Source organism: Pan troglodytes, chromosome 6 (assembly GCF_028858775.2).
Source record: "Pan troglodytes isolate AG18354 chromosome 6, NHGRI_mPanTro3-v2.0_pri, whole genome shotgun sequence".
Classification (NCBI taxonomy): Eukaryota; Metazoa; Chordata; class Mammalia; order Primates; family Hominidae; genus Pan; species Pan troglodytes.
In genome coordinates, this window is record NC_072404.2 from 108562943 (window position 1) to 108577777 (window position 14835).

General features: G+C 47.5%; 1 protein-coding gene across 3 annotated transcripts in view; it reads right to left on the bottom strand.

The window, feature by feature from the left end:
- Nucleotides 1-5598: 5598 nt before the first annotated feature.
- The window catches only part of KPNA7 (karyopherin subunit alpha 7), a 46756-nt gene continuing 37519 nt past the window's right edge, over nucleotides 5599-14835 (bottom strand). For all 3 annotated transcript variants that reach the window (XM_009453238.4, XM_063813800.1, NM_001280431.1), the window contains 3 exon segments: nucleotides 14162-14344; nucleotides 9922-10068; nucleotides 5599-5821 (listed from right to left, as the gene is read on the bottom strand). In XM_009453238.4, coding sequence (XP_009451513.3) covers nucleotides 5735-5821; nucleotides 9922-10068; nucleotides 14162-14344 — 417 coding nt within the window. In that variant the 3' untranslated portion in view covers nucleotides 5599-5734.

Consider the following 14835-nt stretch of genomic DNA (forward strand, 5'->3'; position numbering starts at 1 on the left):
CCCAAACCATTTCCCCCACCCCCACACCCCTCTATCCGTGGAAAAATTGCCTTCCACAAAACCAGTCCGTGGTGTCCAAAAGGGAACCACTGCCTTGGCACCAAGTCTAAAACACCACTCTTGGCATGTTTTCTTATCCTGCTTTTTCTTCCTGGAACTTGACTTACCTTACATTGGTTTATTGTCTGTCTCCCTAACTAGAATCTAAACCTCTTGAGGGCAGGAACTTCATCTGATTTAGCATTTGCCTCTCAAATGCCCCTGGGAAGCTGGTTAAACACATTGATACTTAGGTCCTACCCCTCAGAGTCTGTTTGAGGTGCAAGAATTCTGCATTTTTGCCATGTTGTTGGATGGTTCTCAGACAAGTGGCCATAGCCAGCACTCTGAGGGATGTGGGAATAGGGGGGTTAGTATCCCCAACAGAGCAAAATCCCCCTCCCCTCCCACATACACAAAACATGTGCTTCCAGACCAGAAGGGTAAATCCTGGCCCTGCTCTTACTTGGTGTTCATCTTTACCACTTTGGGACTTGTTTCCTTATTTTTTTCTTTTTTAAGAGATAGGGTCTGGCTCTGTCCCCCAGGCTGGGGTGTGGTGGCAGGATCATGGCTCACAGCTGCCTCAACCTCCTGGGCTCAAGTGATCCTCCCACCTCAGGCTCCCAAGCAGCTAGGGACCGCCCCATCCAGCTAATTTTTTTAAATTTGTAGAGATGGGATCTTGCTATGATGCCTAGGCTGGTCTCAAACTCCTGGCCTCAAACGATTCTTCCACCTCGGTCTCCTGAGTAGCTGGGACCACAGGTGCACACCACTACACCCGGCTGTGTTTCCTTACCTTTGACATGGAGGCACCGCCACCCACTTCAAAGAACTTTAAAGTACATCTAGCCCTTGACATTAGTTTCCTTCCAATCCTGAACTCTCCATTAATGTAACCGCGGTGGCTCACACCTGTAATCCCAGCACTTTGGAGGCCAAGCCAAGGTGGGTGGATCGTAAGGTCAAGAGATTGAGACCATCCTGGCCAACATGGTGAAACCCCATCTCTACCAAAAATACAAAAATTACCTGGCCGTGGTGGCACACGCCTGTAATCCCAGCTACCCGGGAGGCGGCGGTTGCAGTGAGCTGAGATCGCGCCACTTCACTCCAGCCTGGTGACAGAGAGACTCCCTGTCTCAAATAAATAATTTTTTAAAATAATGTAAACTGAAACAATTTTATTGGAATTTTAGCCCCCAGGCTGAAAGCTTGGCAGGTCCCTGAGAAGGTAGGTGTAATGACTCTGGACTTGGGGAGGACAGCATCTGAGGGAGCAAAACTGAGAAAAATGAGTATTTTGCTTACTGAACAACCTGACCTTGGCCGGGTACAGTGGCTCACGCCTGTAATCCCAACACTTTGGGAGGCCGAGGTGGGCAGATCACTTGAGGTCAGGAGTTCAAGACCAGCCTGGCCAACATGGTGAAACCCTATCTGTACTAAAAATACAAAAATTAGCCAGGCATGGTGGTGCACGCCTGTAATCTCAGCTACTCAGGAGGCTGACAGGAGAATCGCTTGAACCTGGGAATGGAGGTTGCAGTGAGCTGAGATTGCACCACTACACTCCAGCCTGGGCGACAGAGCATGATTCCATCTCAAAAATAGATAAATAACCTGACCTTGTTCCTGTGCCCTGCCCAGAGAATGGAAGGAGGGAAGCATAAGTCTCACAAATGAATGGTTGAAGGACTCCTCTTTAGGAAAACTAACCAGCCCATGAAAAAACATCTGCAGCTCTCGGCCAGGCGCAGTGGCTCACGCCTGTAATCCCAGCACTTTGGGAGGCCGAGGTGGGCGGATCACTTGAGGTCAGGAATTCAAGACCATCCTGGTCAACATGGTGAAACCCTGTCTCTACTAAAAATACAAAAATTAGCCGGGCATGGTGGCTTGTACCTGTAATCCCAGCTACTTGGGAGGCTGAGGCAGGAGAAGTCACTTGAACCCAGGAGGCGGAGGTTGCAGTGAGCAGAGATTGTGCCACTGCACTCCAGCCTGGGTGACAGAACAAGACTGTCTCAAAAAAAAATCTGCAGCTCTGATCGTTGGGATCACTTGTTGGAACGGCCAGGTTTCTGTGGGGTCACCCAGCAGATATCCACCAATGACAGGCCCCGCTCACAGCCTGAGGACCTTTCTATTACAAGCAGAGATCCAAGGACATCAGACATCTGATGGAAGCCTTTGCCATAGGCACACCAAACTAACAACAAACACCCCCCAAGAATCAATGCATAAACAAAGCTAGGTCGATAGCACAGATAGGATCTTGCGCTAATGAAGAAGGAGGCTTGAAAAGGGAAGCCTGTGAAAACAAAGTGTCTCGAATTAAGTGACTGCAGAAATGAAAAGCCTGGAAGAAGAGAGAAAGTAGAATACCCCAGAAAGTAAAAAATAAAGATGGAAAATAGAGAATGGGACAAGAAAATGAGAGGATCCGTTTCAGTGGGGAAAAAAAATGGTGGTGGCAGGGGAGATAATTCTATTTTTTTCTTTTTCGAGATGGGGTCTTGCTATGTTGCCCAGGCTGGTCTCAAACTCCTGGACTCAAGGGGTCCTCCCACCTCAGCCTCCCAAAGCGCTGGAATTATAGGCGTGAGCCACTGTTCCAAGCTGTTTTTTAAAAATTAAAAGGACAATTCTAGACTGCAAGGCTGATACTTGGATGTACAGAAAATAGGTTTCTATTCAGGACAGCACATTTAAGAATACTGGAGACACAACCTACAAATTTCAGTCAGTAGAGTTGAGACAGGGGAAGAGAGTCATGCACAAAATAATTGACAATCAGAGTAGAAGACTTTGAACCCAACACTGAAAACTAGAAGATAATGATCGATGCTTGCAACATTCTGAAGGTCATAGTTTCCAGTCTAGAACACTTGTCTGCAGCTGGATTGTCAACCAGGAGTCAAAACAAAGTCCGTGTTTTCAAAGGCCAGGTGCGGTGGCTCACACCTGCAATCCCACTGAGGTCAGGAGTTCGAGACTAGCCTGTTCAACATGGTGAAACCCCGTCTCTACTAATAAAAAAAATACAAAAATTAGCTGGGCATGTTCGCGGGCGCCCGTGATCCCAGCTACTCGGGAGGCTAAGGCAGGAGAATCGCTTGAACCCGGGAGGTGGAGGTTGCAGTGAGCCAAGATCATGCCACTGCACTCCAGTCTGGGTAACAGAGCAAGACTCCGTCTCAAAAATAAAAATAAAAAATAAAGTACATGTTTTTGGATGAGCAGTGTCTGAAATTTAACCTCCCATGCACCTTCTCTCAGAAGATACATATTAAAAGCCAGTGGGTCTCAGTGGCTCACGCCTGTAATCCCAACACTTTGAGAAGCCAAGGCAGGAGGATTGCTTGATCCCAGGAATTCAAGGTCAGCTTCCCTGTTTCCTGGATCCCATGCCTACCTCATGCGATCTTTTATTTTGGAGATGGGGTCTCACTTCATAGCCTAGGCTGGAGTGCAGTGGCACCATCATAGCTCACTGCAGCCTCGAACTCCCTGGCTCAAGCAATCCTCTTGCCTTGGCTTCCCAAAGCCAAATTAATTAAAATTTTAAAAGCCAAATTAATTAAACAATTAGCTGGGCATAGTGGCACACACCTGTAGACCCAGCTACTCAAGAGGCTGAGGCGGGAGGATTGCTTTAGCAAGGCTGCCCTGAGCTGAGCTGTGATGGTTCCACTGCACTCCAGCCTGGACGACAGAGTAAGACCTTGTCCCTAAAATAAAGGGGAAAACAAGCACAGGCAGGTGTGAGATCCTGCAAACAGGGACACTGACCCAGGAAAAGTGAGTGGAGCCCCCACAATGATGGTAAAAGCCGATCCCAGGACAATAGACATGTACCAGAGGATGAGGGCAACTATTCCAGGCTGGAGCATGACAGAGCTCTCCAGTGGGTGTGGATGACAAGCATGTTGGTAGATTACTGACGTATTACATTCAGCAGGAGGTTTACACAGGCTGTAAGAATTTGATATGAGGTAAACCCAAGGAAAACAAAGCATATGAGCGAAGATGTGGATTAATACTAAGGAAAACACACTTCTGAATATAATTTACATCATTATGATAAAATCTGGACATCAAGCTAACAAAAATTAGATATCTACGATGGGAAGAAAGGGAGGTATAAAAAAATGGCTATCTCTTCTGTAAATTCGAACATCGTCTTTAGATGTAGCATGAGCATGTTTAGAATTACAAAAGCATAGACTAGAATAAACAGACCAAAGAGTAGAAAGTTCTGGCCTCTGGGGATGGGGTGGAAGAGGCATGGGTCCTCCTTTGCTTTAAATATCTATGGCTCTGTAAAATATGTACATTGTATCAAAGTTCATTTAAGTTATAAAAATTAAGTGTACAAGAAAGTCATGGTTCAAATATAAAATGTAGGCCAGGTGCGGTTGCTTATGTCTGTAATCCCAGCACTTTGGGAGGCTGAAGTGGGAGGACCGTTTGAGGCCAGGAGTTCAAGACTAACCTGACCATAGTAAGACCCCATCTCTACAGAATTCTTTAAAAGGTTAGCTGCATGTGCTGGTGCTGCCTTGAAATATAGAAACACACACGCACTCTCTTTCTTTCTAGGAAGAATAAGAGAGATTGAGTTTCTGGAGAAAATTATCTTAGATCTTGTCAGTGTCAGGATATTAATTGCCAGAGGAAAGAAGGCCAGTAACACTGTCCCTGCAGCACCAAGAACCAATGATATTGTATCTGCAAGTCAAAGTCTGTGTAGAGACCAGGCATGTTGGCTCACGCCTGTAATCCCAGCACTTTAGGAGGCTGAGACATGTGGATCACCTGAGGTCATGAGTTTGAGACCAGCCTGGTCAACATGGTGAAACCCTGTCTCTACCAAAAATACAGAAATTAGCCCAGCATGGTGGCAGGCACCTATAGTCCCAGCTATTTGGCAGGAGAGGCAGGAAAATCACTGGAACCTGGGAGACGGAGGTTGCAGTGAGCCTAGATCACATCACTGCACTCCAGCCTGGGTGACAAGAGCGAAACGCCATCTCAAAAAAAAAAAAAAAAAAAAAAAAGAGAAAGAAAAAGAAAAAGTCTGTCCAGATAACTATAAGACCATTCTACTCTGTCTTGAAGGTTTTGCTTTAAGACCTTTTAAAAGGCAATTACTAAACAAATGTTCTTTATTTTTTATTATTTTTTTTGAGAAGGAGTTTCACTCTTGTTGCCCAGGCTGGAGTACAATGGCTCCATCTCAGTTCGCTGCAACCTCCGCCCTCCTGGGTTCAAGCAATTCTCCTGCCTCAGCCTCCCAAATAGCTGGAATTACAGGCATGCGTCACCATGCCTGGCTAATTTTTTGTATTTTTAATAGAGACGGAGTTTCACTGTGTTGGCCAGGCTGGTCTCAAACTCCTGACCTCAGGTGATCCACCCACCTTGGCCTCCCAAAGTGCTGGGATTACAGGTGTGAGCCACCACACCCGGCCTAAACAAATGTTCTTAGGAGATGAATTCCACATGGTTTTAAGATGCAAGTCGTTTATCTGAAGTTCAGATAGAGAAAGGTGAAAGTGTTGAACATTTTATTAATGTCAAGTTTTAAAAGCTTCACATTTGGGTTACACTAAGATAGAGGACTGCTGCTTCTTAAAGAAGTTATCCTTTAGCACTGGGTTGTTGGTTTAGGAGGTAGGGAGCTTGGCTATTTTTTTGCTAAGCATTCATAATCTATAAATTCATAATCTTGGTCTATGACTTGGCTCAGTAAAGTTTGGCTCTCATCTTCTTCCTTCAGGAGAGAATAGACACTGTTATACCTCCAGGATTCTCAGCACATTATCACTGCACATTTGGCAAGATGCACCTTGTAACAAAATTGACCCTCTTAACCATGTTTAAGCAGGTAGCTTAGTAGCAATTAAGCACATTCGCATTGTTGCGCAACCATCACCACCACCCACCTCTAGAACTTTTTCATCTTGCACAACTGAAGCTTTGTACCTATTGCAGCAGGGGTCCCCAACCCTGCATCCGTGGCCTATTAGGAACTGGGCCACACAGCAGAAGGTGAGCAGCAGGCCAGCAAGCGAAGCTTCATCTGTATTTACAGCCACTCCCCATCACTCGCATTCCCACCTGAGCTCTGCCTCCCTGTCAGACCAGCGGCAGCATTAGATTCTCATAGCAGCACAAACCCTATTGTGAACTGCGCATGCCAGGGAACCAGGCTGCATGCTCCTTATGAGAATCTAGTGCCTGATGATCTGTCAACTGTCTCCCATCACCCCCAGATGGGATCGTCTAGTTGCAGGAAAAGAGCTCAGGGTTCCCACTGATTCTGCATTACGATGAGCTGTATAATTATTTCATTATATATTACCATGTAGTAATATAAAGTGCACAATAAATGTAATGCTCTTGAATCATCCCGAAACCATCCCCTCATCCCCCAGCCTGTGGAAAATTTGTCTTTCACAAAAACTGGTCCCTAGTGTCAAAAACGTTGGGATCACTGTATTTAATCACTCCTCATTCCCTCCTCCACCCAGCACCTGGCAACCACCATTCTACTTTGTCTCTACAGATTTGATGACTGCAGGTACCAAATCTAAGTGGAATCGCATTGTATTTGTCCTTTTGTGAGTAGCTTGTTTTTAAATGCAGTTTTGATAGACATAGAACACCGTCCTGACAATGAGTAAGCAAATGATAGGTATAGTTACTACTTCTAGTCCAGAAATCTTTACCCTGGAGTTCTTGGATCAAGCCCCAGGGATCAAACCCCCTTTAAAAGAGGTCTCTTATTTATTTATTTTTTTTGAGATGGAGTCTCACTCTGTCGCCCAGGCTGGAGTACAGTGGCATGATTGCAGCTCACTACAACCTCTGCTTTCCAGGTTCAAGTGATTCTGCTGCCTCAGCCTCCTGAGTAGCTGGGATTATGAGCGCCCGTCACCACACCCAGCTAATTTTTGTATTTTTAGTAGAGATGGGGTTTCACCATGTTGGCCAGGCTGGTCTCAAACTCCTGACCTCAGGTGATCCACCCGCCTTGGCCTCCCAAAGTGCTGGGATTACAGGCGTGAGCCACTGCACCCAGCTGAGCTTCTTATTTACGAGGTTTTCATAGGAACCATTAACCTGGAAAATGCTTATCACCATTATCACCATTCTAGGTCTGGTCTCCTTTGAGAGCATTTTTTTCCTATTTTAAGACAGTCTCGTGCTATTGCCCAGGTTGGAGTGCAGTGGCACAATCACAACTCAAGCAATCCTCCCACTGTAGCCTCCCGAGTAACTGGGATTACAGGCACATGCCATTACACCTGGCCAATTTTTGTATTTTTTGTAGATATGGGCTCTCACTATGTTGCCCAGGCTGGTCTCGGAGCTCCTGGACTCAAGCAATCCACCCGTCTTAGCTTCCCAAAGTGCTGCAATTATAGGCATGAGCTACCACACCTAGCTTGAGAGCCTTATTTATTTATTTATTTATTCATTTATTTATTTATTTTGGAGATGGAGTTTTGCTCTGTTGCCCAGGCTGGAATACAGTGGCACCATCTCGGCTCACTGCAACCTCTGCTCTGGGGTTCAAGCTATTCTCCTGCCTCAGCCTCCTGAGTAGCTGGGATTACGGGCACAAACCACCACACCCAACTAATTTTGTATTTTTAGTAGAGACAGGGTTTCGCCATGTTGGCCAGGCTGGTCTTGAACTCCTAACCTCGTGATCCATCTGCCTCAGCCTCCCAAAGTGCTGAGATTACTGACATGAACCACTGCTCCCAGCCGAGAGCATCATCTTGGTCCCAAATCAAGATTAACTGCCCCAGCTAACCACACCATCCACCTGGTCATATTGATTGTATGGTCCTTTATTTTGCTGGTAAGTCACCTTTGACACCTAAGAGAAGTGTCACTCTGTAAACTCCTAGCCCCATGTTGATCTGGTCATGAAATAAATGTGAGGTTGCCTTCCTCATATGAAAAATTTCTGCCGGGCGCGGTGGCTCACGCCCGTAATCCCAGCACTTTGGGAGGCCCGAGGCAGGCGGATCACGAGGTCAGGAGATCAAGACCATCCTGGCTAACACGGTGAAACCCCGTCTCTACTAAAAGTACAAAAAATTAGCCGGACATGGTGGTGGGCGCCTGTAATCCCAGCTACTTGGGAGGCTGAGGCAGGAGAATGGCGTGAACCCAGGAGGTGGAGCTTGCAGTGAGCCGAGATCGCGCCACTGCACTCCAGCCTGGGCAACTGAGCGAGACTACGTCTCAAAAAAAAAAAAAAAAAAGAAAGAAAGAAAAGAAAAATTTCTGATATAAGTGCAAATCAAACCACAATGAGATACCACTTTATACCCATGAGATTAGCTATTACCAAAACACCTAGAAAATAACAAGTGTCGGCAAGGGTGTGGAGAAATTGGAATCCTCATGCATTGTTGGTAGGGATGTGAAATGGTATATCTACTGTGGAAAAGAGCGTGGTAGTTCTTCAAAAATTCAAAATGGAATTACCGCGTAATCTAGCAATTCCACTCTAGGTATATACTCCAAAGAATTGGGCCAGGTGCGGTGGCACACACCTGTAATCCCGGCACTTTGGGAGGCCGAGACGGGTGGCTTGCTTGAGCTCAGGAGTTTTAGACCAACCTAGGCAACATGGTGAAACCCCATCTCTACAAAAAAATACAAAAGTTAGCTGCCGGCATGGTGGTGCATGCCTGTAGTCCCAGCTACTTGGGAGCCTGAGGTGGGAGGATTGCTTGAGCCCAGGGAAGTCAAGGCTACAGTGAGCAATCATTGCGGCCACTGCCTTCCAGCCTGGGTGACAGAGCAGGACCCTGTCTTTACAAACAAAAAAAAATTGGAAGCAGGGACTCTAACAGGCTTACACACCCATGTTCATAGCAGTGTATTCACCATAGCAAAATGGTAGAAGAAACTCACATGTCGATTGACAGGTAAATGAATATATATAATGCAGCATATACATTCAATGGAGTGTTAGCCTTAAAAAGGAAAGCAATCCTGACATGCTACAACACGGATGAATCTTGAAGACGGTATGCCAAGAGGAAATATATCAGTCACAAAAGGACAAATACTGTACAATTCCACTCATGAGGTCCCTAGAATAGTCAAATTCATAGAGACAGAAAGCAAAATGATGGTTACTAAAAGGGCTAGGAGAAAGGTGTGTTGGGGACTTTGTAGTTAATGGGTAGGGAGTTTCAGTTTGGGAAGATAAAAACTGTTGTGGAGACAGGCCGGGTGTGGTGGCTTATGCCTGTGATCCCAGCACTTTGGGATTACGCCAAGGCGGGTGGATCACTTGAGGCCAGGAGTTTGAGACCAGCCTGGCTAACACAGGGAAACCCTGTCTCTACTAAAGATTAGCTGGGCGTCGTAGTACATCTCTCTAATCCCAGCTTCTCGGGTCAATGAGGCTCAAGAATCAACTGAATCTGGGAGGCAAAAGTTGCAGTGAGCTGAGATGGCGCCTCTGTCCTCCAGCCTAGGCAACAGAGTGAAACCATCTCAAAAAAAAAAAAAAAAAAAGTCACTTCAGCATCAAATCCTCTCCCCTGCCATACCTCTCCCAAAAAGGAGACCAGTAAAGTGAAGTTTTAAGCCAGAGGCAGCTGGACAAGCTCCCAAGGAATTAGAATAGCTTCCAGGCACCAAGATGTCACTACTCAAAGATGACCCGATACAGCAGGGATAGGCGAGACACATTAACTTCAGAGGATGTGGCAGGAGTGAAGACCACCTGCCCAGTCACCTGCCACACACAACAGCCCAGGCCCCGGCAGGGTGACCCTCTGCAGAGCTGCCCCACCAAGACCCCTGGATACTCCTCCACGCTCCTAAGTCACTTACCTCACCAAAGTGCTTCTCGATGATGTTCAAAGCCGACTGGCCAATTAGACGGTTCTCATGCAGCTGTAAAGCCTCAATTCTATCGATCCCACCAAGTTCTTCTATCAGAAGACACAGGTTTTCCTTCTCAGACCGTTTCTCTGCTGCCTGTGACCAAGTACAAGGGGACATGAGACCCCCGGCAGGAGCCTTTGGGGGATGGGGACTCTGTCAGCCCTCAAGGGAGCTGCCCCGAGTGGAAGCAGACCAAAGGCTACCATTCCAGAATGGATAGTTGCAATTTCACTTTTCCCAAATTGGTTGAAAATTACATGATCCTCCTCCCACTTCAGGTATCCACGATATATAGACATATATCATAAATATAGGGCCGGGCTCAGTGTCTCATGCCTGTAATCCAACACTTTGGGAGGCTGAGGCAGGCAGATCACTTGAGGTCAGGAGTCTGAGACCAGCCTGGCCAACATGGTGAAACCTCGTCTCTACTAAAAATACAAAAATTAGTTGGGCGTGGTGGCAGGTGCCTGTAATTCCAGCTACTCAGGAGGCTGAGGCACAAGAATTGCTTGAACCAGGAGGCAGAGGTTGCAGTGAGCTGACATTGCGCCACTGCACTCCAGCCTGGATGACAGCATAAGACTCAGTCTCAAAAAAAAATTAATAAAGAAGATACACAGGGAAGACTCAGAAGGTATCACAATTTTGTTAACATTTTGTGTAGAGACAAGATCTTGCTGCATTACCCAGATTAGTCTCCAACTCCTGGCCTCAAGCAATCTTCCTGCCTTGGCCTCCCAAAGTGCTGGGATTACAGGTATGAGCCACTGCATTTGGCCCAAATATCTTTGTCTCAAAAAAAAAAAAAAAAAAAAGAGTCTCGCTCTATCGCCCAGGCTGGAGTGCAGTGGCGTAATATTGGCTCACTACGCTCTCCACCTCCCAGGTTCAATAGATTCTCCTGCCTCAGTCTCCCAAGTTGCTGAAACTACAGGTACATGCCATGCCAGGCTTTTTTGTATTTTTGTAGAGATGGGGTTTCACCATGTTGGCCAGGCTGGTCTTGAACTCCTAACCTCAGGTGGTGCTCTCACCTCAGCCTCCCAAAGTGCTGGGATTACAAGCATGAGCCAATGCACTTGGCCCAAATATCTATTCTTTATCTGTGTCTTTTGCTCCAAGTTTCAGGGTATCATTGGGTTGAGTTTCTAATCTAGTCTTGACTCAGATCATTCAAGAAAATTATATTAAAAAGATGCTTAAAGTGGACTTCTAAAAGGAGCTCCCTGGTGTTACTTTGAAGCTTTTCAGATGGTTTTGTCACCTATAAAAGAACCTTAACTAAGCTGGACACAGTGGCCCATTCCTGTAATCCCAGCACTTTGGGAGGCCGAGGTGAGAGGATCACTTGAGCCCAGGACTTTGAGACCAGTGTAGGCAACATAGCAAGACCCTGTCTCTGCTAAAAATACAAAAATTAGCTGGGTGTGGTAGCACAAGCCTGTAATCCCATCTACTTGGAAGGCTGAGGTGGGAGGATCACCTGAGCCTAGGAAGTTGAGGCTGCAGTGAGCTGAGATCACAACACTGCATTCTAGCCTGGGTGACAGAGTGAGATCCTGTTTCAAAATATATATATATATTTATATTATTTATATTTTTATTTATTTTTAGAGACAGACTCTTGCTCTGTTGCCCAAGCTGGAGTGCAGTGGCATGATCTTGGCTCACTGCAACCTCCACCACCCGGGTTCAAGTGATTCTCATGCCTCAGCCTCCCGAGTAGCTGGGATTACAGGCATGAGCCACCATGCCTGGCTAATTTTTTTGTAGAGATGGGGTTTCACAATGCTCAGGCTTGTCTTGAAGTCCTGACCTCAGGTGATCTGCACACCTCGGCCTCCCAAAGTGCTGGATTACAGGTGTAAGCCACCGTGCCCAGCCAAAAAACAGTAATTTTTTAAAAGGACCCTAACCAAATGAACCTAGCTAGCCTCCAAAATTGCCCTGATGATCCCTGACCCCCGGTGCTCAAACCCTGTGTAGTTCCCCACCCACATTGAATGGGGATGACCTGTGTAACCAATAGGATGTTGTGGAAGTGACAGAATGTGACCTCCAAGGTCAGGTCATGAAGGACACTGAGGCCTTCACCTTGCTTTTAGACCCCTTACTCATAGGAAGCCAGCTGCCGTGATGTGAGGACACTCAGGCAGCCCAATGGAGAAGGTCCATGTGTCCAAGTGACTTCCCAGTCATCGTGTAAGCCTCCTCAGAAGCCAATCCTCTTGGCTAGGCATGGTGGCTCACACCTGTAATCCTAGCACTTTGGGAGGCTGAGGCGGGAGGATGACTTGAACCCAGGAGTTAGAGAACAGCCTGGGCAATATAGCAAGACCCTGTCTCTACTAAAAATACAAACATTGGCCAGGTGTGGTGGCATCTGGCTGTAGTGCCAGTGATTCAGGTGGCTGAGGTGGGAGGATTGCTTGAGCCCAGGAGATCAAGGCTACAGTGAGCGAGGATCACAGCACTCCAACCTCGGCGGCAGAGCAGAGATCCTATCTCTGTCTGTCTCTCTCTCTCTCTGTGTCTCTGTCTCCGTCTCTCTGTCTCCGTCTGTCTCCGTCTGTCTCCGTCTCCGTCTGTCTCTGTCTCTCTGTCTCTGTCTCTCTGTCTCTGTCCGTCTATCTCTGTCCATCTCTCTCTCCGTCTCTCTCTCCACGTCTCTCCCCGTCTCTCTCTGTCTCTCTCTCTCCCCCCATCTGTGTGTCTCTCTCTCCCCCCGTCTGTGTCTCTCTCTCTCTGTCTGTGTCTCTCTGTCTGTGTCTGTCTGTGTCTCTCTGTCTCTCCGTGTCTCTCTCTCTCTGTCTGTGTCTCTCTGTCTGTCTGTGTCTGTCTGTGTCTCTCTCTCTCCCCGTCTGTGTGTCTCTCTCTCCCCCCGTCTGTGTCTCTCTCTCCCTCCCCGTCTGGGTCTCTCTCTCCCTGTGTGTGTGTCTCTCTCTCTCTCCGTGTCTCTCTCTCCGTCTGTGTCTCTCTCTCCGTCTTTCTCTCTCTCCGTCTGTGTCTCTCTCTGTGTCTCTCTCTCCGTCTGTGTCTCTCTCTCCGTCTGTGTCTCTCTCTCTCTCCGTCTGTCTCTCTCTCTCTCCGTCTGTCTCTCTCTCTCCGTCTGTGTCTCTCTCTCCGTCTGTGTCTCTCTCTCCGTCTGTGTCTCTCTCTCCGTCTGTGTCTCTCTCTCCGTCTGTGTCTCTCTCTCTCTCTCCCCGTCTGTGTCTCTCTCTCTCTCTCCCCGTCTGTGTGTCTCTCTCTCTCTCCCCGTCTGTGTCTCTCTCTCCGTCTGTGTCTCTCTCTCCCCGTCTGTCTCTCTCCCCGTCTGTCTCTCTCTCCGTCTGTGTCTCTCTCTCCGTCTGTGTCTCTCTCTCCGTCTGTGTCTCTCTCTCCCCGTCTGTGTCTCTCTCTCCGTCTGTGTCTCTCTCTCTCTCTCTCTCCCTGTCTGTGTCTCTCTCTCCCTGTCTGTGTCTCTCTCTCTCTCTCCCTGTCTGTGTCTCTCTCTCTCCGTCTGTGTCTCTCTCTCTCCGTCTGTGTCTCTCTCCATCTGTCTCTGTCTCTATAAAGACAGCTACAGCCACTCCCCACCCTGAACTATTAGTGACTGCCCCTTTATCCAATTTACTTTATCCATAACTCCCTACCTGATGTGTCTGTTCTCTGTCTCTCCCCTCATACATAATGTCCATTACAGCAGGGACTTTGCATTGTCATAGTCTGAGCATCTGAAAAAATATCTGGCACATAGACATTTGTTTGAGAAAACGGAGACCATGGTCCTTCGAGATGGCTCTTTTTGTGTTTATCCACAGGACACATGGACAGAGGAGGGTAGAGGTATTGGGGGAAGAGAAATAATCCAACTTGGGTTTTGTTTTGAGACGGAGTCTGGCTCTGTCACCGAGGCTGGAGTGCAGTGGCACCATCTTGGCTCACTGCAACCTCTGCCTCCCGGGTTTCAAGCAATTCTCCCACCTCAGCCTCCCAAGTAGCTGGGATACAGGCATGCACTACCATTCCCGGCTAATTTGACGGGGTTTCACTATGTTGGCCAGGCTGGCCTCAAATTCCTGACCTCAGGTGATCCACCTGTCTCAGCCTCCCAAAGTACAACTTGAATTTTAAGAGCCACATTAAATGCTTGTATCCAGTTGGAGACAGCTATTTACAAACCAACCTGTTCAGAACGGCTCACCTGGAGGATGCAAGAGATGACATCAAGGATGATGAGAACAATTTTAACATCTGGGGCAGTGAGCAGATTCACCAGTGGCTCCAGGACCCCAGAGTGGACGAGCTGGATCAGCTGATCCATGGTGGCCCCTGTTGCAAAGTTTGCCACCGTCCAAACAGCCTCTTTCTGGACTTTAAATTCTCCCTGCAGAACAAGAACGTTTCCATTCTCTACAGATCCTCAAGAACCTAAATATAGGACACCAACTTGGTTCACTTTCTAGGGAGGCTGGTGACAGCCAGGACTGCATGTACAATTTACATAGAATGCCTTGGCTACCTGCCTCTAGCTCTTTCTTTCCCCCCTCACTCTGTCGCCCAGGCTGGAGTGCAGTGGCGCAATCTCAGCTCACTGCAATCTCTGCCTCCCAGGTTCAAGCGATTCTCCTGCCTCAGCCTCCTGAGTAGCTGGGACTACAGGTGTGTGCCACCACGCCCAGCTAATTTTTTATATTTTTAGTAGAGACAGGTTTCACCATGTTGGCCAGGATGGTCTCGATCTCTTGACCTCATGATGCGCCTGTCTCGCTCAGCCTCCCAAAGTTCTGGGATTACAGGCACTCACCACCATACCCAGCTAATTTTTGTATTTTTAGTACAGATGGGGTTTCACCATGTTGGCCAGGCTGGTCTCAA